Source organism: Anomaloglossus baeobatrachus, chromosome 10 (genome assembly GCF_048569485.1).
Source record: "Anomaloglossus baeobatrachus isolate aAnoBae1 chromosome 10, aAnoBae1.hap1, whole genome shotgun sequence".
NCBI classification, from domain to species: domain Eukaryota; kingdom Metazoa; phylum Chordata; class Amphibia; order Anura; family Aromobatidae; genus Anomaloglossus; species Anomaloglossus baeobatrachus.
The window spans coordinates 41214346-41240939 of NC_134362.1; the positions used below are offsets into that span (position 1 = coordinate 41214346).

The 26594-nt window shown below is 47.1% G+C and overlaps 2 protein-coding genes across 4 annotated transcripts in view; one reads left to right on the top strand and one right to left on the bottom strand.

Moving 5' to 3' along the window:
* The window catches only part of UBXN1 (UBX domain protein 1), a 41086-nt gene extending 33100 nt beyond the window's left edge, over positions 1–7986 (bottom strand). For 2 of the 3 annotated variants that reach the window (XM_075326370.1, XM_075326368.1), the window contains exons 1-4: positions 7903–7986; positions 5401–5461; positions 1009–1062; positions 809–933 (exon numbers count right to left, since the gene is read on the bottom strand). In XM_075326370.1, coding sequence (XP_075182485.1) covers positions 809–933; positions 1009–1062; positions 5401–5459 — 238 coding nt within the window. In that variant the 5' untranslated portion in view covers positions 5460–5461; positions 7903–7986. Of the gene's footprint in view, positions 1–808; positions 934–1008; positions 1063–5400; positions 5462–5553; positions 5645–7902 lie in introns of those variants that run through there. The other variant, XM_075326369.1, reaches the window with a different exon arrangement.
* A 25-nt stretch (positions 7987–8011) lies between these two features.
* Positions 8012–26594, top strand: part of LOC142254963 (tesmin-like) — a 115912-nt gene continuing 97329 nt past the window's right edge. The window contains exons 1-4 of the mRNA XM_075326367.1: positions 8012–8160; positions 12488–12809; positions 23524–23635; positions 25796–25836. Coding sequence (XP_075182482.1) covers positions 12543–12809; positions 23524–23635; positions 25796–25836 — 420 coding nt within the window. The 5' untranslated portion in view covers positions 8012–8160; positions 12488–12542. The remainder of the gene's footprint in view (positions 8161–12487; positions 12810–23523; positions 23636–25795; positions 25837–26594) is intronic.

Consider the following 26594-nt stretch of genomic DNA (forward strand, 5'->3'; position numbering starts at 1 on the left):
ACTGGGATTTGTCCACTTTCACATTTTGTTTTTAAGTTAAATACATTTATTTGGAGTTAAAAAAAAATATTTTTGCAATTGCATTAAATCATTTTGCACCATTTGCCTTCTATAACCTCTGTGTTGCACTGTTTAATTCTGGCTGCAGAATGAGTTAACTGAGAACAAGCCAGGAAGCTCCAACAATCTGATGGGAAGTGTGTAACTCTTATCTGTGTTTTTCTGAGCTCCTCTAAGCTGATTCATGGCCAGACACCACATCAAAGTTGGTAACAAAGACGCGCGTGGAGCCCCGGCAGAGTGGAGCCCCGGCAGAGTGGAGCCCCGGCAGAGTGGAGCCCCGGCAGAGTGGAGCCCCGGCAGAGTGGAGCCCCGGCAGAGTGGAGCCCCGGCAGAGTGGAGCCCCGGCAGAGTGGAGCCCCGGCAGAGTGGAGCCCCGGCAGAGTGGAGCCCCGGCAGAGTGGAGCCCCGGCAGAGTGGAGCCCCGGCAGAGTGGAGCCAAAGCAGAGTGGAGCCCCAGCAGCGTGGAGCCCCAGCAGCGTGGAGCCCCAGCAGCGTGGAGCCCCAGCAGCGTGGAGCCCCAGCAGCGTGGAGCCCCAGCAGCGTGGAGCCCCAGCAGCGTGGAGCCCCAGCAGCGTGGAGCCCCAGCAGCGTGGAGCCCCAGCAGCGTGGAGCCCCAGCAGCGTGGAGCCCCAGCAGCGTGGAGCCCCAGCAGCGTGGAGCCCCAGCAGCGTGGAGCCAAGGGCCCTATATGTCTCCTTGTACACAGCTAGGACAATGGTAAACTGTTATCGGTATAACGTCTGACCTAAACTTGCGTCCGTTTCCAGTGAACCCGTGTCCATTTCTTGTGGATCCTGCCCGCTCGTGTCCTCTTTGGTGTCCAGTACATTGGGCTCATCGATGTCTGGATCGTCTTCATGTTCCATCAGCCTGGAACAAAGAGAACGAGTCTGCAGCAAGCAGTAGGATACGTCGTATCATGCACACAGAGATAACGCTACTTACCAGTCCATGGCTGACTCTATGCCTTGATTTCCAGTGGCGGCAACGGCCTTTTCTCTGTTCCGGGAAGAGATAGCACAAAGGTTTATATAACATAATGACCTCTGGAAAGTTTCGCCAGGTCGGGCGCCTTTCCTATAACTCTGGACTATGAGGCAAAAATCATGGACCCCGTGCAAAATCTCCAACAGAGCCCCCAACTATCACCAGCTGATATGAGAAGACCAATGTTATTAAAGGGAACCTGTCATCAGAAATTTTGCACTAAATCTAAAAGCTTCCCCCTCTGCAGCTCCTGGGCTGCATTCTAGCAAGGTTCCTGTTGTTCTTGTGCCCCCTTTCTGACCAAAATAAAGACTTTGTAAAGTGGTACCTTTTTGTATTCAGAGCTTGATAATGGTACACGGGGGCGGGCTTTCTGGTGTCCGTTAGTCTGCCTCCTGTCGCTTTAGGCCGTCCCCCATCGCGCAATTTCAAAGAGGTGACATGAGGTAAGCTGGCCAGCGCTTGCGCAGAATGGTGGAGGCGGCGGTGAAAGCGCGAACACGAGATTATGGGCGGGTACTTGCTGATGAAAATCACAGCGCCGCCCATAGTCTTGCGCATGCGCTGTGCCACTCTCACGGGACTGTGCAATGTGCACAGTGTGACCGCTGGTGACGTGTTGCGCATGCGCGAGATTATGGGAGGCGCTGTGACTTTCATCAGCAAGTACCCGCCCATAATCTCGTGGTCGCGCTTTCACCGCCGCCTCCACCGTTCTGCGTAAGCGCTGGCCAGGTTACCTCACGTCACCTCTTTGAAATTGCGCGATGGGGGATGGCCTAAAGCGACAGGAGGCAGACTAACGGACAGCAGAGAGCCCGCCCCCGTGTACCATTATCAAGCTCTGAATTCAAAAAGGTACCACTTTACAAAGTCTTTATTTTGGTCAGAAAGGGGGCACAAGAACAACAGGAACCTTACTAGAATACAGCCCAGGAGCTGCAGAGGGGGAATCTTTTAGGTTTAGTGCAACATTTCTGATGACAGGTTCCCTTTAAAGGCCTATGGGACATTTTGAGCCCCCAAATTCTCTAGGGTCTGGTTGCAACTGTAACTATTGCACCCACAGTAGTTACGCCCTTGGCCCAAGTCGACTCTGATCAAAGGGCACATATGCCCTCTGCACCTAACAGCATTGTACCCCTTCACAAAATCGCAGTCAGTGTTTATTATACTGTCCTCTATTGTTTCTCCCCTGGTCCACCACTAAAGGGGGCTTTACACGCTACGATATCGTTAATGTTTTATCGTCAGGGTCACGTTGTTATTGATGCACATCTGGCGTCATTAACGATATCGCAGCGTGTGACACTGACCAGCGACCTTAAAAATGGTGAAAATCGTTCACCATGGAGAGGTCGTCCCAAACTCAAAAATCGGTAAGGGTTGTTTATCCAGGTGGTTCATCGCTCATGCGACAGCACACATCGCTATGTGTGACACCGCAGGAGCGAGGAACATCTCCTTACCTGCCGCCGGCCACAATGCGGAAAGAAGGAGGTGGGCGGGATGTTACGTCCCGCTCATCTCCGCTTTGATTGGCCGGCCGCTTAGTGACGTCGCGGTGACGCCGAACGTCCCTCCCCCTTGAGGGAGGGATTGTTCGGCAGTCACGGCGACGACGACGACCAGGTAAGTGCGTGTGACGCTGCCGTAGCGATACTGTTCGCTGCGTCAGCGATCACACGATATAGCATGTGCGACGGGGGCGGGTGCTTACACGCTCGATATCGCTAGAAATTGCTAGCGATGTCGTAGCGTGTAAAGCCCACTTAAGTGTCCACCGCTGCGTCCTGTGTCTATTACTGTCTGCAGCGCTGACGTCACATTGACTGCAAATCAGTGCGGTATGTCCCATCTACACGGGCCGAGATCAAAGATTGGCTGCTGACCTATGGATGTGACGTCAGTACAGCAGCCGAAAAGTGACAGCAGGAGCGGCCGTAGAGACTCAGCACTGGCCCCGGGGAGGGTGAGAAAAACACGGACTGTCCCCTTGGAGCGGGATTTTCTGAAATAAGACAACCTATTCAGAGGAATTGATTGAGATCAACTAACAGACGCCCCAGTAGTTCTTGTCCTTAGCCCTGATTGCAATGGTGTTATAACTAGTCATGAGTGGGCACTACCATGCTCAGGTGCTTAGTACTCGTAACTAGTGATAAGCGGGCACTACCATGCTCGGGTGCTCAGTACTCGTAACTAGTGATGAGTGGGCACTACCATGCTCGGGTGCTCTGTATTCATAACTAGTGATGAGCGGGCACTACCATGCTCGGGTGCTCTGTACTCGGTAACTAGTGATGAGCGGGCACTACCATGCTCAGGAGCTCAGTACTCGTAACTAGTGATGAGCGGGCACTACCATGCTCGGGTGCTCAGTACTCGTAACTAGTGATGAGCGGGCACTACCATGCTCGGGTGCTCTGTATTCATAACTACTGATGAGCGGGCACTACCATGCTCAGGAGCTCAGTACTCGTAACTAGTGATGAGCGGGCACTACCATGCTCGGGTGCTCAGTACTCGTAACTAGTGATGAGCGGGCACTACCATGCTCGGGTGCTCTGTATTCATAACTACTGATGAGCGGGCACTACCATGCTCGGGTGCTCAGTACTCGTAACTAGTGATGAGCGGGCACTACCATGCTCAGGTGCTCTGTACTCGTAACTAGTGATGAGCGGGCACTACCATGCTCGGGTGCTCTGTACTCGTAACTAGTGATGAGCAGGCACTACCATGCTCGGGTGCTCTGTACTCGTAACTAGTGATGAGCGGGCACTACCATGCTCAGGTGCTCTGTACTCGTAACTAGTGATGAGCGGGCACCACCATGCTCAGGTGCTCAGTGCTCGTAAAGAGCAGTTGAATGCTCAGATGTGCACAACTCAAGTACCTGAATATAATGGAAGTCAATGGGGAACTCAAACACCTTTCCGAAAAAGTTCCCAGAAAAATACTCATGTTACCAATTGACTTTCAATATACTCAGTACATGAGTCGCGCCCATCTGACCATCCAGCTGCTCTTTACAAGTACTGAGCACCCGAGCATGGTAGTGCTCACTCATCACTAGTTACAAATATTGAGCCCCCGAGCATGGTAGTGCCCGCTCATCACTAGTTACGAGTACTGAGCACCTGAGCATGGTAGTGCCCGCTCATCACTAGTTACAAATATTGAGCCCCCGAGCATGGTAGTGCCCGCTCATCACTAGTTACAAGTACTGAGCACCTGAGCATGGCAGTGCCCGCTCATCACTAGTTACAAGTACTGAGCACCTGAGCATGGTAGTGCCCGCTCATCACTAGTTACAAGTACAGAGCACCTGAGCATGGTAGTGCCCGCTCATCACTAGTTACAAGTACTGAGCACCTGAGCATGGTAGTGCCCGCTCATCACTAGTTACGAGTACTGAGCACCTGAGCATGGTAGTGCCCGCTCATCACTATTTACAAATATTGAGCCCCCGAGCATGGTAGTGCCCGCTCATCACTAGTTACAAGTACTGAGCACCTGAGCATGGTGTTGCTCACTCAGCCCTAGTTAGCAGGATCCACACCAGTCTACTGGTTCTGACTGGACCCCTACCCTGAAAACCAGAACGATAGGCCTGCTACACCATTCACACCTTCCTGTCCTGGGAAGACCAGAGGACTCTCACTGGTCTAACAGTTAACACCTATCCAGTAGATAGGTTACTTAGGCAATCCTAGTCGGCCGGCACGCGAGTGCCAACATCAAGGGCATCTCTTATGATCACTTGACCCCCCATGACATCATGTGAGAACTAGTGACTTGGCTACATGCACCGTCACAGGGTCCTAGTAATCATAACATTTCCGCATCTGAGTGCTGGCCAAGGATGTTGGCACCACCTTGGTCCGGCAGCCACGGATATCGACAGACACCGGACCAAAGTCTTGTTAATCTTTTTGCTCAGCTATAGTGTCCCCTTTAAGTTAAAGGGCTATTCCCATCTTCATAGGTGAATAGAGCTTGTAAAAACAAGAACTTTTGTAATTTACTGCTATTTAAAATTTGCAGCCATTTTTGAGATATTAATACTTTCCTCTCTCGTTTCGTCTCGTCTCGTTTACTCTCGTTGCCTAGGAGACCGACCACTGCTGCTGTCTAGCTTGTAAGCACTGCACAGAAGCTGCCCAGGATTTGGCGGTAATGGGACTATGTAGCGATCCTGGCCAGCTTCAAAGCACTGCTTACACACTCAGAAAAGATCTTGTAAGAACTGTGCATGTTTCGCTGTCTGGGTGGCACTTTTTCAGGAGGTATTTTTGTGCTCATACTGTACCACAGAGAAGGCGAATAATAAATAATATATATTACGCTCTGCTCGGGGGGAATCCCATCTCTATGAGGCTTTCCAGCGCTGAACACTCCGACATTTCTAGAAATAGGAAATACAAGGGGAGACGATGACACATTATGTACGGTTTTATTTAAAGTTTGTATCAATAATACAACTTATCATCTATTTACCTGTAGATAAGTGAATGATCAATAGGGATCCTACGAATAGGACCCCATCATAAGACAGGGGTGCAGGGTACCCTGTTTAAATGAAGGAGTGGTCCAACACGTATAATGGCCACTGAAAATGCCGTGGGAATGATGGAAATTTCCCATAGGAAGGTTTCACAAATCCAAGTGTTTCGCAGCGCAGATAAGTTGTCATCTTGGTAAAATCCTTTACAGGATCGTACAAACCTAATTATATATTCTACATATGGATATGATAGAATATTCTAACAACCTCGGGTCTTTAAAATAAACCATTCAACCGACCTGTACAGGCTTGGAGACATTTGTTTCAACTGGGCTTCATCAGGGGGTTTATGTACAGACCATGGACATTTGTCTTGAGAGTTTGGCAATGGTAACACACTGAGGTTCACAAGAAAGCATCTCCCCTGTTTGAATGGAGCTGAGGTCAAGCATTCACCCCACCATTCGATTCAATATCTGAAGCTGAGGTCAAGCATGCACCCCACCACTCGATCTAATGTCTGGAGCTGAGATGAAGCATGCACCCCATCACTCAATTCAATGTTGGGACCTGTGGTCAATGTCTGAAGCGGAGGTCAAGAATGTGCTCATCACTCGATTCAATGTCTGGAGCTGAGGTCAAGAATGCACCCCACCACTCGATTCAATGTCTGGAGCTAAGGTCAAGAATGCGCCCCACCACTCAATTCAATGTCTGGAGCTAAGGTCAAGAATGCACCCCACCACTTAATTCAATGTCTGGAGCTAAGGTCAAGCATGTACCCAACCCCTCGATTCAATGTCTGGAGCTGAGGTCAAGAATGCGCCCACCACTCGATACAATGACTGGAGCTGAGGTCAAGCATGCGCTCATCACTCGATTCAATGTCTGGAGCTGAGGTCAAGAATGCGCCCACCACTCGATTCAATGTCTGGAGCTGAGGTCAAGAATGCGCCCACCACTCGATACAATGACTGGAGCTGAGGTCAAGCATGCGCTCATCACTCGATTCAATGTCTGGAGCTGAGGTCAAGAATGCGCCCCACCACTCGATACAATGGCAGGATCTGAGGTCAAGAATGCGCCCCACCACTCGATTCAATGTCTGGAGCTGAGGTCAAGTATGCGCTCATCACTCGATTCAAAGTCTGGAGCTGAGGTCAAGAATGCGCTCATCACTCGATTCAATGTCTGGAGCTGAGGTCAAGCATGCGCTCATCACTCAATTCAAAGTCTGGAGCTGAGGTCAAGAATGCGCTCATCACTCGATTCAATGTCTGGAGCTGAGGTCAAGCATGCACCCCACCACTCGGTTGAATGTCAGGAGCTGATGTCAGGCATGCACCCCACCACTCGATTCAATGACTGGAGCTGACATCAAGCATGCATCCACCACTCAATTCAATGTCTAGAGCTGAGGTCAAGCATGCACCCACCACTCGATTGAATGTCAGGAGCTGAGGTTAGGCATGCACCCCACCACTCGATTCAATGTCTGGAGCTGAGGTCAAGAATGCACCCCACCACTTGATTCAATGTCGGGAGCTGAGGTCAAGAATGCAAGGTGCTCGCTCATCCCTAGTTATAAGTATCGGTACACGGCACCATCACCTCCGATCAGCGGTCACCAGCTCCGGTGCCGGCGTTGTATAGAGGCGGCTGACCCCAACCATGAGATTTTGATGCTTATGGTTGGTACTTTTCGATTTGCAGGACCCGGACCACCAGACGCTTTTAGTAACCCGTGGCTATTGGACGGGAGCTCTGAGACTCGCTTCCTACTTCCCGGTATTCACGGTTCTCTTTTTAGCCGGCCTGGCGCCATATCACACGTAAATCATACCGCAACCATGACGTCACACCAGTCTGGCCGATCAAAACAACAGCAATGGATGTCAACGGTCGCATCTGTATGGAGAGGGTCCTGCACACCACTGTCCTAAGGAGAAGTCATCAATATTACATGCCCCCCTTAAAAAAAAACCCCTTTAACATTTCCAGAAAACCCCTTTAATCAGACCAGATATAGAAGATAACCATTGGAGGGATGAACAGGCTCTTGCCAGACTCCCAAAAAGACAATGGGCTGGTGAGGAGTCCAGTCAGGTCCATAGTGAGGCACCGACCAGCCCCCTCCTCATCCCAATCCAGCACATACAGTGTTAAAACCCCCACCCTCCTAGTACTGACACACGCGTGTGTATGAGCGCAGACAATGCGCCGGTACCGCTATGAATGAGCGCTCCGCCCGCCTCCTGCACCGGAGAACGGGACAATAACGCCATTCTGTGCGATATACAGAGACGTATAAGGGGCCAATGACGTCACGTGATCTCACTCACCGGCGGCTCCTGGAAACCACGTGACGCTGCACCCGGAGAGGGGCGGGGATACAACGCTTCCCACTTTGTACGGAAGCCGGAAAGGGACAATCGCTGAATGGCTTTTTTTTTTCTTCTGCGTAGTGCGTAACGTAGCGCGTACGTCGTAGTTGGAGGCCTCAAACCGCCGCTTAGCAACAGAAGCGGTTACATCAGTGCGCCTGCGCGCTGGTTATTCCTCATCTCATTGTTATTTATCGGCTGAGCTCAGCAGTCTGGGTGGGTGCGTGTTGGGCCCCTATGTGTGTCGGTGTCGCTTTTTATATCGTGCAGGGCAAGCGACATAGGAAAAACGGCCTCTTATCTGACACAAAGTCATTTGAGCGCTTCTGAAGTAAATGTCTTTGACTTAATGGAGCGTAACAAGGAGAATTATAGGAAATTGAATGTTAAACTCCAATAGAAAATGTTAAAAGCAAGTCTGTCAGCACAGAACGACTGTACAAACCGAGCACAGGAGCTCGGGGCATCATGGTGCCCTCCGGGTGACTGGAGGAAGTGAGCGGCTGCAGGGAGAATAACACTGAGTGTTCTCCTGACAGCTGCGTATTTTCATGCAGATTACCTCTATGGCTGAACGTATACAACGGGTTGTGGTTTGCTGACAGGTTTTCTTTGAACTTTTAAGGCCATGTACACACAATGAGCATTTGATGAGTTTTTTACCTCAATATTTGTACCCAAATCCAGGAGTGGGTGATAAATGCAGAAGTGGTGCCCGTGTTTCTATTATACTTTTCCTCTGATTGTTCCACTCCTGGATTTGGCTACAAATACTGAGGTAAAAGACTCACCAAATACTCAACATGTGTATGTGGCCTAAATGCTGAGGTAAAAAAAACACCAAATACTCAGTGTGCACGTGGCCTTACAGATACCGAGGTAAAAACTCACCTAATACTGAACGTGTGCACGTGGCCTAAATACTGAGGTAAAAAGTTCACCAAGTACCGAAAGTGTGCACGTGACCTAAATACTGAGGTAAAAAGCTCACCAGATACCCAAAGTCTGCACATGGTCTAAATTCTGAGGTAAAAAACTCATCAAATACTCAGTTTGCACGTGGCCTTACAGATACTGATGTAAAAAGCTCACCAAATATTCAATGTGTGCATGTGGCCTAAATACTGAGGTAAAAAACTCACCAAATACTCAATGTGTGCACGTGGACTAAATACTGAGGTAAAAAACTCACCAAATACTCAACGGATGCATGTGGCCTAAATACTGAGGTAAAAAACTCACCAAATACTCAATGTGTGCACGTGGACTAAATACTGAGGTAAAAAACTCACCAAATACTCAACGTGTGCATGTGGCCTAAATACTGAGGTAAAAAACTCACCAAATACTCAGTTTGCACGTGGCCTTACAGATACTGATGTAAAAAGCTCACCAAATATTCAATGTGTACATGTGGCCTAAATACTGAGGTAAAAAACTCATCAAATACTCAACGTGTGCACGTGACCTAAATGCTGAGGTAAAAAACTCACCAAATACTCAACGTGTGCACGTGGCCTAAATACTGAGGTAAAAAACTCACCAAATACTCAACGTGTGCATGTGGCCTAAATACTGAGGTAAAAAACTCACTCAATATTCAACGTGTGCATGTGGCCTAAATACTGAGGTAAAAAAACACACCAAATACCCAGTCTGCACGTGGCCTTACAGATACCGAGGTAAATACTCACCAAATACCCAACGTGTGCACGTGACCTAAATACTGAGGTCATAAACTTACCAAATACTGAACGTGTGCACGTGGGTTTACAGATACTGAGGTAAAAACTCAGCAAATACTCAAGAATCAAGTAGCCAGGTCATTTCTACTGCATAATGAACACAACATAAAAAATAGAAATGCATTAACTAATGGTGGAATTGTGTTTTGGTTTTTTTTTTTATATTTCACCCCATTTGGAATTTTTTCCCATTTTGTGTACATTATAAGGTAAACTGAATGGTGTGAGTGAAAAGTACAAATGGTCTCACAAATAAAAACAAGCCATGTGGACGGAAAAAATAAAAAAGTGGTGATGGTCCTTGGAGGAAAAAACGACAGCACAAAAATTGTCCTGTCATGAAGGGGTTTAAAGGGACTCTGTCAGCACAGGATGACTGTTCACACCAAGCACAGGCACTCAGTGCATCATGGTGGAGCTAATCATTTAAATTCACCTTCCCACCTGCTGGTTTTATATCTCCTCCCTTCTCTTCTCTATGAAGCCAGAGCTGTCAATCATAGAAGAGGGGCGGGTGGAGAGAGGGAGGAAACCCAGCAGGTGTGAAGGTGAATTTAAATGATTACTTCCACGATGATACACTGAGTGCCTGTACTTGGTGTGAACAGTCATCCTGTAGTGATAGAGTCCCTTTAAGTGAGTCTGTCATCACAGAATGACAATTCACACCAAGCACATGCGCTCGGTGCATCAGGGCGTGGTCAAACATTTAAGTGCACCTTTCCACCTGCTTATTTCCTCTCTATCTCCTCCCTACCTCTCTTCTTTGATTGTTGGCTCTGACTTCATAGCACCAGAGAAGGGAGGACATAGATGGAAAACAAGCAGATGGAAAGGTACACTTAACCCTCCGTCACATACAATAGGCCTGACAGGCACATCTCTTTTACTTTCATTTCTCCTTCCTCACCAGATTGTGAGGAAATCCCCTCCCTCCAGGTAGTCTCCTGTCTCTAGCAGCTCTGTGAAACCTCATGCCACAGTTGGATTGCAGAGCTTCAGGAGGACAGATATAACTGCGCTAATCTCTCAGGCTCATTGTATGTGAACACGTCACACTCAATAAGGTTGGTATTTTATGTTTTTATTCATCACATGCTCTGCAAGTGTAATTTTTCTGGGGAAACTTCAGGATCTAATTCTGATTGAATATGTGTTTAATAGTACTTAAGGTAACTTAAAATTAAGTTTGTTTCCATAAATTTTCTTTGTAGAGTTTTTTAACAGAGTTGAACTGGGGACTATTTGGCGGGAGTTTTGAAATGTTTTGTATTTCAGAGTTATTAGTTTTATGTTAAGTAAATGTTTTTTTTTGCACCTGATTATGTGTAGTCTCTTTTATTACATCCCTATGAAGGTCACTGATCACTTTTAGAGCACTGAAATTGCAAACATTAGATATTATAGGTATTTTTCTAGCCTATGCCTGACAGTCACATTGTATGTGAACTCGTTAGAACCGATATTGTATGTGACGGAGGGTTATATGTTTGGGCCCTCCCTGATGAACCAAGCACACATGCTTGGTGTGAACAGTCATTCTGTGATGACAAACGCCTTTTAAGGCCTCTTTCACACGTCCTTGTCTCCGGTACGTGTTTGGTCCGTTTCCTCATGTACCGGAGACACGGCACACGTAGACCCATTAAAATCAATGGGTCTGCGCTCATGTTCGTGTTCTGCCATGGTACGTGTGGAGCATACGTGTGCCCATGTGCTCCACACGTCAACATGTCCGTTTCTCTGCGGCATCACGGGTGTCAAACGGAACGCAAATGGACCACACAGTGGTGTTCCATGTGACATGCGCCGAAGAAAACACACGTGTCTTAGAAAAAATAACAAAACTTTACTCACCTTCTCCAGCCCTGCAGTCTCTGCCGCTGCTGTCACTTGCTTCCGACCGCCGCTCATTATGCTCATTGAATATTCACTTCACTGCGGCCGGAAGCTGCAGCAGCGGGGAGTCGGCAGGACCGGAGACCGAAGATCAGCACCACGGACAGCAACGCCAGGGACAGGTGAGTAGAAAGTTCCCGTTCTCCATGTGTTATCACGGAGAACACACGTGAGCCATAAACACGGCTCACGGAGGGCAAAACACACCTTTGACACGTCCGTGGAAAACGTGCGTGGTTTTTCACGGGCGTCTGAAAGAGGCCTAAAGGGTAGTATTGCCATCTTCAAGATCCTATCCCAATATGTAGTAGGTGTAGTAATAATAATAATAATAATAATAATATTTTTAAATCTTTCTAATTAGAAATGTAGTATAGTTCTCCTGATATAGCCAGGTTTCTTACCTCATGTGCAAGACATTGCAGCTTAGGTATCCACGATTACATACATCCCCTCATACAGTGACAGTTAATTGCTTGTAGATGTTACCATGGATACCTAAGCTGCAATGCCCTGCACATGAGGTAAGAGACCTAGCTAATCAGGAAATCTATACTACATTTCTAATTGGAGGTATTTGCTAATATTATTATTATTATTATTATTATTACACCTAATACATATTGGGATAGGGTCTTGGAGATGAGAATCATGCTTTAAGTCGTCTTGGCTGTGTGCAGCAAGTGATCCACAACCTGGCTGCTCTGATCTCAGAGTGATGACAGTTGTTGCAATCATTTTGGTCTATAAAAATAATGTACCAATGTGCAGTATATGCGCTCTTTTGTTTGAGAATGCATATCTATGGATGGAGTATATAAGACATGACAAGTACTATAAGATATAGATTATATAGGAAACGAATCAGGAAATTAAATTTGTTTATTGTTTTTCCACAGGACATTTCTGATTCAGAGCTGGTTTCCCGTCTCTATCAACTAATACATTTATGAAATGGGCAGAAACACAACGCCCGTGATCACCAAAGATTCAGGAAAGAGAATGGAGAGATATAGATATTCACATTTTAGTGGCTTTGGGAACCTTCAGCCAGGAGCAGATATGACCCAGGTTACCTGTGAACCCGGGCGTGAGAGTTCACGTCTATATGGGGTACCTCTGTGCTCGTCTACAGTAACACAGGGCGATAGCTCCATCACGTGCCCTGATACTCTGTGCAGTCAAAGCGGAAGATTTCAGTATGGCGACAGAGTATATCCTGTAAGCCTAAATTATTGTTTTGTGATGCAATACACATTACCGCTGTATATAACGAATGGGTGCTTGAGAAATAAAACTCACTAAGGCCACCTTCACACATCCGTGTCTCCGGTACGTGTGACATCTCTTCTCACATGTACTGGAGATACAGACACACATAGACCCATTAAAACCAATGGGTCCGTGCACATGTCTGTGTTTTGACATGGACCATGTGTTTTGACATGGACCATGTGTTTGTGGGGAGCACACGCGTGTCTGGGTGCTCCACACTGACACATACGTGTGCTCCACACTGACATGTCCGTTTTCTGCCGGGAGCATGGGTGTCACACGGACCTGATGTGATCCGTGTGACATCAGTGCTATATGTACAGGAGAGAACACAGGTGACTTAAAAAAAATGAATTTTTATACTTACCGGTCCCCGGCGCTGCCATCTCTGGCGCTGCTGTTATTTCCGGGCCCACTCATTATGCTCATTGCTTATTCACTGCACTGGACCCGGAAGCAACAGCAACGCGGGAGACAGGTAAGTATACCAGCTCATGCTGTCCGTGTGCTATCTGGATGTCACACGCATAGCACAGGGACAGCACATGAACACTCACACACACGCATACACATATGCACCTACAGCACGGACCGTGAAACGTGTGTATTTCTTTGTCGCTCCATTGGGAGACCCAGACAATTGGGTGTATAGCTTCTGCCTCCGGAGGCCACACAAAGTATTACACTTTAAAAAGTGTAACCCCTCCCCTCTGCTATACACCCTCCCGTGCATCACGGGCTCATCAGTTTTTATGCTTTGTGTTGAAGGAGGCACACATGCACACAATGCTACACATTTTAGTCAGCAGCAGTTGCTGATTATATCGGATGGAAGAAAAGAGGGCCCCTAACAGGGCCCCCGGCATGCTCCCTTCTCACGCCACTCAGGTCGGCGGTGTTGTTAAGGTTGAGGTACCCATTGCGGGTACACAGGCAGGAGCCACATGCCGTTTTCCTTCCCCATCCCTTAGGGGCTCTGGGGAAGTGGGATCCTAACCGGTCATCCAGCCACTGGGACCGGGCTCCCTCCGCATCCCCTGGGGGAATCTGCTGGACAGGAGACGGAGTATCGTCAGGGACATGGCCCTGCATCTACAGGTACTCTGTGTCCCCGTTGGGACGGCGCATGAAGCACCTTGGCCTCAGACGCAGCTGCGACTGCGGTGTGGATTTTTTGTCTGGGACTACCGCGCCGACCGTGCCTGTTTGTCGGCCGCGGTTTATACTTTAGTCCCCGGCTTTTGCGGCCTAGTGTGTTAAACTCCCGCCCCTGAGCCTGCCAGTCAGGGAGAAAGGCGGGACGGTCGGTATGATGCCGACAGTGAGGGCTGGAGCACACTTCGCTGTCCTCCGCCCCCCTCACTGATCTCTATGGGCCACCAGGTTCCCGCACTTTTGCGGTGCCGCCTACGGCCCTCTCCTCCCCTCGGAACGCCGGCAGCCATTGTTATAATTCTGCCGGTGGAGGATCTCAGAATCTGCAAAGGTTTCCCACTGCTCTGGGAGAGGGGGATCCTAACCGGTCGCCATGCAGGGACCGGGCTCCATCCGCAGCCCCTGGGGGATTCTGACGGACAGGAGACTGGACATCATCAGGGACAGAGCCCTGCATCATAAGGTACTCTGTGTCCCCTGAGGGACGGTGCATACAGCATCTGTGTTACAAATGCCGCAGCGGTTGCTGAGTGGTTTGTGAGACTGGGACTACCGCGCCGACCGCGCCATGTTTGCCGGCCGCGTTTTTAAATTTAGTCCCCGGCTCTTGCGGCCTAGTACCATATACTCCCGTTCTCAGGCCTGCCAGTCAGGGGTAACGACGGGACGGCCGACTGGACGTCGGCAGGGAGGGCTGGAGCATACGTTGGTATTCTCCTTCCCCCTCACTGAGCACTGTGGGGCACCAGTTTTCAGGTGCTGACCCCCTTGGTGCCGCAGTGTATATATATATATGTTTATTTATATGGTATATGATCTCACTGTCCGGCAGCATTATTTGCTTTTGGCTGTATACCCTCACTGAATACTCTGCGGACGACATGCTGTTGTCTGCTCTTAAAGAGTAAGGGTGCCAAGGCACTGGCTTTTTTTGCAACCTGTACCATATTACAGGCAGGTTCCACATACCCTCATTGTGTACAATGCTTGGCCCCGAGGGCACTCACTCAGCCGGAGCCTCCGGCACTGGTGGGACCCTCGGCCAGGTGGTACCGCCGGTTTCCACTGCACAGATGACAGGGACAGAGTTTGCATGTTGGAATCAGCAAATCTCTGAGTAGCTTTCACATTCCAGGACTCAGTCTATGGACAGAGGGTCTGCTAAGATACTGGAAGCCTTGCAGTCCAGACCGAGAACACAGGGCCAGGGAGCTGTGAGTTCATCGCTCCCGGGTCCCTCTGGGTCGGTACAACAAGGGGCTCCTGGGGTAACACCCAGATCCCACGGTGAGAACTCCGTCACGGACCGCGGCCTCTGATAGGCTAAGCGGGCCCGCTGGGAACCTTCCCCGACTTCATCAGGAGTGCGTGTTTCGATCACTCTAACTCCAGAGGGGCCGTCCAGAAGCACAGAACTTTACGGACAAGCGCTTACTAAGCGCCTTATGGACACGCGTTACCCTTTTCCCCCCTGACGTTGTTAAGGGTTGGGCTCAGTGTCACAGGGTGGATTCTCCAGTCTCTAGGCTGGCGGCTAGATCCGTAGTATTAGTGGCAGATGTCCATCTCTCACGAATGCCCTGACAGGCAAATAAAGCTTATGATGAAATCCATCTATGAAGCCATAGTCGCATCTTTTGCTCCAGCCTTCGCAGCCGTGAGGGCACTCCAAGCTATCTCAGCTTCTCTGGCTGAGATTATTGCGGTTGCACATACCTCTGCCCCGCAGGTTGTGTCCTTCACTTCTCAGGCGTAGGTTTTTTCGTTCTACGCCATGAACGCCGTTCATGGACTCTGCGAGCCGTACAGCGGTAGCATCCACCAATTCGGTGGCAGTCTGCAGGGCCATGTGGCTACGTGAATGGAAGGCAGGCTCTGCTTCCAAGAAGTTCTTAACCGGTTTGCCATTTTCTGGCGACCGTTTGTTTGGCGAGCAATTGGATGAAGTTACTAGACAGTCCAAGGGAAAGGTCTCGTCCTTGCCCCAGTCCAAAGGTTTCGGTCATTTCGGTCCTCAGCAAAGTTCCGTCCCTCCACGTCCAACAGGTCAGAGGAGGGCTAGAGGAACTCTTCTGCATGACGGTCTAAGTCACAAGGCGGCTTCCTCATGACTTCGGCCTCACCAAGACCGCGTCCTCGGTCGGTGGCAGGCTCTCCCGCTTTTGCGACGCCTGGTGGCCACATGTCCAAGACCGATGGGTGAGAGACATTCTGTCTCACGGTTACAGGATAGAGCTCTGCTCTCGTCCTCCGACTCGTTTCTTCAAAACATCTCCGACCCCCGAGCGAGCCGATGCACTTTTTCAGGCGGTGAACACTCTGAAGCCTCGATGTCACAAGGAGACTTCCTAGCATCAATTGACATCAAGGATGCTTATCTCCATGTACCGATCGCACCCGAGCTTCAACGCTTTCTGCGTTTCGCCATCAGGGATGAACACTTCAGTTCGTGGCACTGCCATTCGGCCTGGCGACAGCCCCACGGGTCTTCACCAAGGTCATGGCAGCAGTGGTGGCGGTCCTACACTCTCAGCACGGACCGTGAAACGTGTGTATTTTACGCAGAAGTGTGAAGGAGGCCTTAAGCGGATCTGCCACCAGAGTTCACAATAAAAAATTGTATGCATTGCTAGATATATCTATTAGACTTGATGAGACCAGTGTGCTTACTTTGAAAATTTATGGCAAAAAGACTTTACAATACGTTCTGAAAAATTTCAAGCTTGATGAGACCAGAACATGAGTTATGTTCATCTTTATTTCAGGACTACACAGGATTTCTAATATGGATTTTCAAAGTAATTATACCAGCCCCATAAGGTTTAAGATGTATTTAATAATGTAGACAGTTTGTATTGCCTACATTATTGTTTTCTTTGAACAATTGTACCTACTGATTCTAGGTCTTTGTGTAGCTCTCCACAGGTGGTCTTTGGCTCTTTGACAACTCTTCTGATAATTATTGTTCATCCTCTGTTTGAAATCTTTCTGTGAGAACCTAGTCGTGGCCGATTTATGATGAAATGATGTTCTTTCCACTTCCAATTTATCACCCAAACAGTGCTCACTGGGACCTTCAGTAGTTTAGAAATTCTTCTTTAACCCCTTCAGCCCCGGGGCACTTTCCGTTTTTGCGTTTTTGTTTTTTGCTCCCCTTCTTCCGAGAGCCGTAACTTTTTTATTTTTCCGTCAATCTTGCCATATGAGGGCTTGTTTTTTGCGGGACAAGTTGTACTTTTAAATGAAACCATAAGTTTTACCATATGGTGTACTGGAAAACAGCAAAAAAATTCCAAATGCAGAAAAATTGCAAAAAAGTGTGATGGCACAATAGTTTTTGGGATGTTTTATTCACGGTGTTCACTATATGGTAAAACTGATGTGTGGGTATGATGCCTGAGGTCGGTGCGAGTTTGTAGACACCAAACATGTATAGGTTTACTTGTATCTAAGGGGTTAAAAAAAATTCACACGTTTGTCCAATAAAAGTGGCGCACATTTTGCGCCATTTTCCGAAACACGTAGCGTTCTTATTTTTTGGGATCTATGGCTCAGTGACGGCTTATTTTTTGCGTCTCGAGCTGACGTTTCTAATGGTACCATTTTTGCGCAGATGTTACGTTTTGATCGCCTGTTATTGCATTTTGCGTAAAACTTGCTGCGACCAAAAAACGTAATTTTGGTGTTTGGAATTTTTTTTGCCACTACGCCGTTTACCAATCAGATTAATTGATTTTATATTTTGATAGATCGGGCATTTCTGAACACGGCGATACCAAATGTGTATATTTATTTATTTTTTAACCCTTTAATTTTCAATGGGGGGAAAGGGGGGTGATTTGAACTTTTAGGTTTTTTTTTTTAAAAACTTTATTTTTTATTTTACTAGTCCCCCTAGGGGGCTATAGCGATCAGCAATCCGATCGCTATTATCTATCTGCTGATCACAGCTATACAGCTGTAAACAGCAGATACAGTCACTTTCTTTTTCCCTCTGCTCTCGGCCGAGGGAAAACGAAAGTCAAACATCATAGCTGCAGGCATCATCACATGACCCTGTGCTACGATGGCAACCACCGATAGTCACGTGATCACGCACGTGACTTCGGGTGGGGCGGCGGTAAGTAAAAAACATGGCCGCGCGCATTTATATCTTGCTGCCAGACTTTGGCAGCAAGATTTAAGGGGTTAATGGCCGCGGGTGGAAGCGATTCCACCCGCGGCTAGCAGGCACACATGTCAGCTGTTGAAAACGGCTGATATGTGTGCCGACCGCCGCCGCCTGCCCGTGGCAGGGGGCGGGGCTTAACGGGACACGCTCCATGACGGATATATCCGTCCATGGTCGTGAAGGGGTTAACCAATGCCATAAATATGTTTTAAAACAAGAAGTATGTGAAGATCTTGAGACATCTCTCTGGTATTACCCATCATGAGATGTTTCTTGTGTGGCACCTTGGTAATGAGACTTTCCTTTAAAAGCAATCAGTTGAACCAGCTATTAATTTTCACTAAGTGGCAGAATTGGTTTCTAACTATTGACAGATTGCAGCTGATGTTATGTCTTTTTGCACCTCTCTTTCTTCTTGTGTTCAATACTTTTACCATGTGTCATTTCTACACATAAGATATGGACATCTACGGTTTTATTTCCTTATCTTTGTGGATTGGAAGTGTTGTTAACGACATCTGGTGAGAAATTCATGTCAATAGCCCCTTTAGAAATATATTTACTTAGAATATTGGTGACATGTTCAATACTTATATCACCTGCCATATATATATACTGCTCAAAAAAATAAAGGGAACACCAAAATACAAAATCCTTGTTTAAGTGTTTCCATTATTTTTTTTCAGCAGTATATATACTGTATATATACACTGGGTGCAGAATTATTAGACAAGTTGTATGTTAGTGGATTTTTTTTTATTATTGATCAACAACTATGTTCTCAATCAACCCAAAAGACTCATAAATATCAAAGCTTAATATTTTTGGCAGTTGGAGTGTTTTGGTTTTTTTTAGATTTGGCTATCTTAGGAGGATATCTGTTTGTGCAGGTAACTATTACTGTGCAGAATTATTAGGCAACTTAATAAAAACCAAATATATTCCCATCTCACTTGTTTATTTTCACCAGGTAAACCAATATAACTGCACAAAATTTAGAAAAAAACATTTCTGACATGCAAAAACAAAACCCCAAAAAATTAGTGGCCAATATAGCCCCCTTTCTTTATGATGACACTCAGCAGCCGACCATCCATAGATTCTGTCAGTTGCTTGATCTGTTTACGATCAACATTGCGTGCAGCAGCCACCACAGCCTCCAGACACTGTTCCGAGAGGTGTACTGTTTTCCCTCCCTGTAGATCTTACATTTTATGAGGGACCACAGGTTCTCTATGGGTTTCAGATCAGGTGAACAAGGGGGCCATGTCATTATTTTTCATCCTTTTAGACCTTTACTGGCCATGCTGTGGAGTAGTTGGATGCATGTGATGGAACATTGTCCTGCATGAAAATCATGTTTTTCTTGAACGATACCGACTTCTTCCTGTACCACTGCTTGAAGAAGTTGTCTTCCAGAAACTGGCAGTAGATCTGGGAGTTGAGCTTCACTCCATCCTCAACCCGAAAAGGCCCCACAAGTTCATCTTTGATGATACCAGCCCATACCAGTACCCCACCTCCACCTTGCTGGCGTCTGAGTCGGAGTGGAGCTCTCTGCCCTTTACTGATCCAGCCTCTGGCCCATCCATCTGGCCCATCAAGAGTCACTCTCATTTCATCAGTCCATAAAACCTTTGAAAAATCAGTCTTGGCCCAGTCTTGACGTTTTATCTTATGTGTCTTGTTCAGAGGTGGTGGTTTTTCAGCCTTCCTTACCTTGGCCATGTCCCTGAGTATGGCACACCTTATGCTTTTTGATACTCCAGTAACGTTGCAGCTCTGAAATATGGTCAAACTAGTGGCAAATGGCATCTTGGCATCTTCACGCTTGGTTTTCCTCAATTCATGGGCAGTTATTTTGCCCCTTTTTTGCCCAACACGCTTCTTACGACCCTGTTGGCTATTTGCCATGAAACGCTTGATTGTTCGGTGATCACGCTTCAAAGGGTTTGGCAATTTCAAGACTGCTGCATCCTTCTGCAAGGCATCTCACAATTTTGGACTTTTCAGAGCCCGTCAAATCTCTCTTCTGACCCATTTTGCCAAAGGAAAGGAAGGTGCCTAATAATGAAGCACCCCTTATATAGGGTGTTGATGTCATACACCGCACCCTTCCTCATTACAGAGATGCACAGCACCTGATTTACTTAATTGGTAGTTGGCTCTCAGCCTATACAGCTTGGAGTAGGACGAAATGTATAACAAGTATCATGTGATCAAAATACGCATTTGCCTAATAAATCTGCACACAGTGTATGAAATGCTGCAGAACATCTCTGTGAAGAGGAGATTGGAGCATCATGCCATTCGGTAATAGAATAATATAAATTACACTTTCCCGTTTCAAATTTAGGCTCTGCAGCAAATAAGGAGAGTGAAATCCCATAACTGTATGAGCTACAATGCCTCCGACAGGTGTTATCCACAGTCCTCCATATACAGTGTTAGTTATTGTGCCTCAAAACAATGCTAACCAATGTGCCTAAAAATTATCCTCCAAGAACTTGCAGCCACTTTGCTCTATATACAGTGCCAGTTACAATGGCCATCTCCAAACAGCGTCAACCACAATATGCTCCAAACTACAGCCGGCTATATATACTCCTCTATTACTTGTGAATTATGTTTCTACAGTATATATGTTGTCAAATTGGACTATATGATTTTTTTTTCCCTATTTGCCAAAATTGTTAGACAGTACGTCCACTTCTTTTCCTTCCTATGTGTTGTATTTTGAAACACACCCTTTTATGACTATTTGTGTTTCATTTTAAAGTGGATCCATCACCAGATTTCACAACACAAATTGCATACATTACTAAATAGATCTCAGACCTGATGGAGCTGGTGTAAACTCAGTCTTTGCCCACCTAGCCTCATTCACAGCACCTCAGTGTCTCTCCTCCCTGCTGCTTCTGAATCTCCACCCACCTAGCCTGATTCACAGCTCCTCAGTGTCTCTCCTCCCTGCTGCTTCTGAATCTCCACCCACCTAGCCTGATTCACAGCTCCTCAGTGTCTCTCCTCCCTGCTGCTTCTAAATCTCCACCCACCTAGCCTTATTCACAGCTCCTCAGAGACCTTCCTCCCTTCTGCTGCTCAATCTCCACCCACCTAGCCTGACTCACAGCTATTCTTTGACCCTCCTCTCTCTTCTGCTGCTGAATCTCCACCCACCTAGCCTGATTCACAGCTCCTCAGTGTCTCTCCTCCCTGCGGGGAGATAAGGTATGCACACCAGTGACTATGTAAGGGGAATACATGAAATAGCAGAAACTGCTGTGTGAATACTGACTTGAAAAATCCAATAGCTATATGTAAGAGTGAATATGTGAAAAATGGAATCTGCATTACTGCCATGAACATATGAATCAAGAGAAATTTAGCTACTGAATTGATCAATGCAATAGAGCCCCAACACTACGCCAAAGTATTTCTCTACGTTGGGGTCCCTAGCTTGTGTGTGTCCTCTCATGCAGTTAAAAAAAACTTACCGTGTATGGGAAGCTGAGACCCAGGCTATTTATGCGTATGATATGGATTGGCAATAGGTGTGGTTGGGGAGGGTTCACAAACGAAAAAATACTAACAAATAGGAATAACGTTTGGAACACCATTCTAAGTCCGAACTGGGTGCAAAAACCTAAAAAAACATCACTATGGGGAGATAAGGTATGCACACCAGTGACTATGTAAGGGGAATACATGAAATAGCAGAAACTGCTGTGTGAATACTGACTTGAAAAATCCAATAGCTATATGCAAGAGTGAATATGTGAAAAATGGAATCTGCATTACTGCCATGAACATATGAATCAAGAGAAATTTAGATACTGAATTGATCAATGCAATAGAGCCCCAACACTACGCCAAAGTAGGTTTTTTAACTGCATGAGAGGATTCACAGCCCCTCAGTTACCCTTCTCCCTGCTGCTTCTGAATCTCCACCCACCTAGCCTTATTCAGAGCTCCTCAGTGACCCTTCTCCCTGCTGCTTCTGAATCTCCACCCACCTAGCCTGATTCACAGTTCCTTAGTGTCTCTCCTCCCTGCTGCTTCTGAATCTCCACCCACCTAGCCTGATTCACAGCCCCTCAGTGACCCTTCTCCCTGCTGCTTCTGAATCTCCACCCACCTAGCCTGATTCACAGCCCCTCAGTGACCCTTCTCCCTGCTGCTTCTGAATCTCCACCCACCTAGCCTGATTCACAGCTCCTCGGTGTCTCTCCTCCCTGCTGCTTCTGAATCTCCACCCACCTAGCCTGATTCACAGCCCCTCAGTGACCCTTCTCCCTGCTGCTTCTGAATCTCCACCCACCTAGCCTGATTCACAGCCCCTCAGTGACCCTTCTCCCTGCTGCTTCTGAATCTCCACCCACCTAGCCTGATTCACAGCTCCTCGTGTCTCTCCTCCCTGCTGCTTGCTTCTGAATCTCCACCCACCTAGCCTTATTCACAGCTCCCCAGAGACCCTCCTCTCTTCTGCTGCTGAATCTCCACCCACTTAGCTTGATTCACAGCTCCTCAGGCACTCTACACCCTGCTGCTGAATCTCCACTCACCTAGCCTTATTCACAGCTCCCCAGAGACCCTCCTCCCTGCTGCTGCTGAATCTCCACATAGCCTGATTCACAGCTCCTCTGTGGCTCTTATCCCTGTTGCTCCTGAATCTCCACTCTCCTAACCCGATTCACAGCCCCTCAATGATACTCCTCCCTGCAGCTGCTGAATCTCCATCCACCCAGCCTACTTCACAGTTCTCCAATGACCCATCACCTTACCATGGAATTTGCACCCACCTTGATTGACAGCTCAGTGACCCTCCTCATTGCAACTGAATCTCAACCCACCTATCTGGATTCATAGCCCCTCAGAGACCCTTCTCCCTGCTACTGAATATCTATACACCTAGCCCGATTCACAGCTCCTCAGTATCCTCTTTCCTGATACTGAATTTCCAACCACCTAGTCTGATTCAAACCTCCTCAGTGTTCCTCCTCCCTGTAGCTGCTAAATCTCTGCATAGCTAGCATGATTCACAGCTCCTTTATGATCCTCGTCCCTGCTGCTGAATCTCATCTCCACCCATCTAGCCTTATGGACAGCTCCTCAGTGCCTCTCCTCCCTGTTGCTGCTGAGATCTCTCACTACTCAGTACAAACTGCAGCTGTCAGTCAGGCTGGGTTGCTGGTGACTGAATACAGTTGGACTCGTAATAAGTTCTTTCATTCTATAGCTGGATTAATAAAATACCTATTTTAATATCACATTATGTAACTTCTGTTTATTTAGATGTATAAAATGTAAGTTTTAATGTTTCTTTTCCTCTAGGACTTCAGGCCATATACAGCGTATCATAACGACAATCCTGGATTGCTGGACTTTTATGTTTATCCACTTAGTGGACTCATTCATCCTGCTACTGCTTCAGATTACAGTGCTGGTATGTAGACTCAAATATGCGGATTATGCAAGTAACGTGAGGGTGGAATGACCACTGAGCAGTGATCTCTACAGAACAGGCAGTGTCAGGCTATTGTGAAGGCCAGCGGCCAGAGTACGAACTGCAAGATGTCAGGATTTTTTTTTTTTTTTTTACATATAGATAAGAAACATGGAAAATTACAAAAAAAATCATATATATATATATATATTAGTACAGACCAAAAGTTTGGACACACCTTCTCATTCAATGAGTTTTCATTATTTTCATGACTCTGAAAATTGTAGATTCACATTGAAGGCATCAAAACTATGAATTAAAACATGTGGAATGAAATACTTAACAAAAAAGTGTGGAACAACTGAAAATATATCTTATATTCTAGGTTCTTCAAAGTAGCCACCTTTTTGCTTTGATTACTGCTTTGCACACTCTTGGCATTCTCTTGATGAGCTTCAAGAGGTAGTCACCGGAAATGGTCTTCACTTCACAGGTGTGCCCTGTCAGGTTTAATAAGTGGGATTTCTTGCCTTATAAATGGGGTTGGGACCATCACTTGTGTTGTGCAGACGTCTGGTGGATACAGAGCTAATAGTCCTACTGAATAGACTGTTAGAATTTGTATTATGGCAAGAAAAAAGCAGCTAAGTAAAGAAAAACGAGTGGCCATCATTACTTTAAGAAATGAAGGTCAGTCAGTCCGAAAAATTGGTAAAACTTTGAAAGTGTCCCCAAGTGCAGTGGCAAAAACCATCAAACGCTACAAAGAAACTGGCTCACATGAGGACCGCCCCAGGAAAGGAAGACCAAGAGTCACCTCTGCTGCGGAGGATAAGTTTATCCGAGTCAGCAGGTTAACAGCAGCTCAGATTAGAGACCAGGTCAATGCCACACAGAGTTCTAGCTGCAGACACATCCCTAGAACAACTGTTAAGAGGAGACTTTGTGCAGCAGGCCTTCATGGTAAAATAGCTGCTAGGAAACCACTGCTAAGGGCAGGCAACAAGCAGAAGAGACTTGTTTGGGCTAAAGAACATAAGGAATGGACATTAGACCAGTGGAATCTGTGCTTTGGTCTGATGAGCCCAAATTTGAGATCTTTGGATCCAACCACCGTGTATTTGTAAAAAAGGTGAACGGATGGACTCTACATGCCTGGTTCCCATGGAGAATCATGGAGGGGGAGGTGTGATGGTGCGGGGGTGCTTTGCTGGTGACACTGTTGGGGATTTAGTCAAAATTGAAGGCATACTGAACCAGCATGGCTACCACAGCATCTTGCAGCGGCGTGTTATTCCATCCGGTTTGCGTTTAGTTGGACCATCATTTATTTTCCAACAGGACAATGACCCCAAACTTACCTCCAGGCTGTGTAAGGGCTATTTGACTAAGAAGGAGAGTGATGGGGTGCTACGCCAGATGACCTGGCCTCTACAGTCACCAGACCTGAACCCAATCAAGATGGTTTGGGGTGAGCTGGACCGCAGAGTGAAGGCAAAAGGGCCAACAAGTGCTAAGCATCTCTGGGAACTCCTTCAAGACTGTTGGAAGACCATTTCCGGTGACTCCCTCTTGAAGCTCATCAAGAGAATGCCAAGAGTGTGCAAAGCAGTAATCAAAGAAAGCAAAAGGTGGCTACTTTGAAGAACCTAGAATATACCGTAAGACATATTTTCAGTCGTTTCACACTTTAAGTATTTCATTCCACATGTGTTAATTCATAGTTTTGATGCCTTCAATGTGAATCTACAATTTTCAGAGTCCTGAAAATAAAGAAAACTCTTTGAATGAGAAGGTGTGTCCAAACTTTTGATCTCTACTGTATATTTATATTTAAAGTAGTTTAATAATGTTTAAAAGCCTATGTGAATGATTTTGTTTAAATTTACATACAGAGCTTTACATACCAATCTACCAACCCCCTGCTCCGACATCGGCTCGCTGCTCCTGGTGATTGTTTACAGGCTGTAGTAGTCACCCTATGACTACAGCGCACGTCACCAGTGCTGACAGTCACTGGGCTCAGCAGCTTGTGCTGTCTACATCCGATTGGCTGCAGCGGTAAAGCAATTTGTAGTCATGATGAAACTGCATTGGTGATAAAAAAAATGTGAAAACGTGACTGTTTAAAAAAATAAATACATTTTTTTTTCTCAACAGAAAATTTTCAGAGTTTGTACACACCTTGTAACGACCAATACGTAAGTACATCGTTGACTCTGATGTTCATCTTCTGTAATGTGCTCTGCTCGTAACTCATCTAGCTTTTATCTTCGTTGTTACATTATGATAGTAGAACTGCAAATATATATTTCTTTGTCGCTCCATTGGGAGACCCAGACAATTGGGTGTATAGCTTCTGCCTCCGGAGGCCACACAAAGTATTACACTTAAAGTGTAACCCCTCCCCTCTGCCTATACACCCTCCCGTGGGTCACGGGCTCCTCAGTTTTATGCTTTGTGTGGAAGGAGGCACACATCCACTCATGCATTCTCATATTAGTTATGTCGGTTGGAAGAAAAGAGGGGCCCCCGGCATGTTCCCTTCTCACCCCACTACGTCGGCGGTGTTAAGGTTGAGGTACCCATTGTGGGTACAAAGGCCGGAGCCTCATGCCGTCTCCTTCACCATCCCTTAGCGGCTCTGGGAGAAGTGGGATCCTGAGCGGTCATCCATTTACTGGGACCGTGCTCCCTCCGCAGCCCCTGTGGGAATCTGCCGGACCGGAGTCTATTCAACCTCAGGGACCAGGCCCTGCAACTCTAAGGTACTCTGTGTCCCCATGGGGACTGTGCAGGGAGCGCACCTTCTTCCCGGACGCTGCGGCAGCTGCTGAATTGAGAAGGCCGGCGGACTTCCGCGCCGACCGTGCCTGCTTGTCGGGCGCGGTCTCAAATTTAGTCCCCGGCTTCATCGCGGCCTAGTCGCAAAAATCCCGCCCCCGGGCCTGCCTGTCAG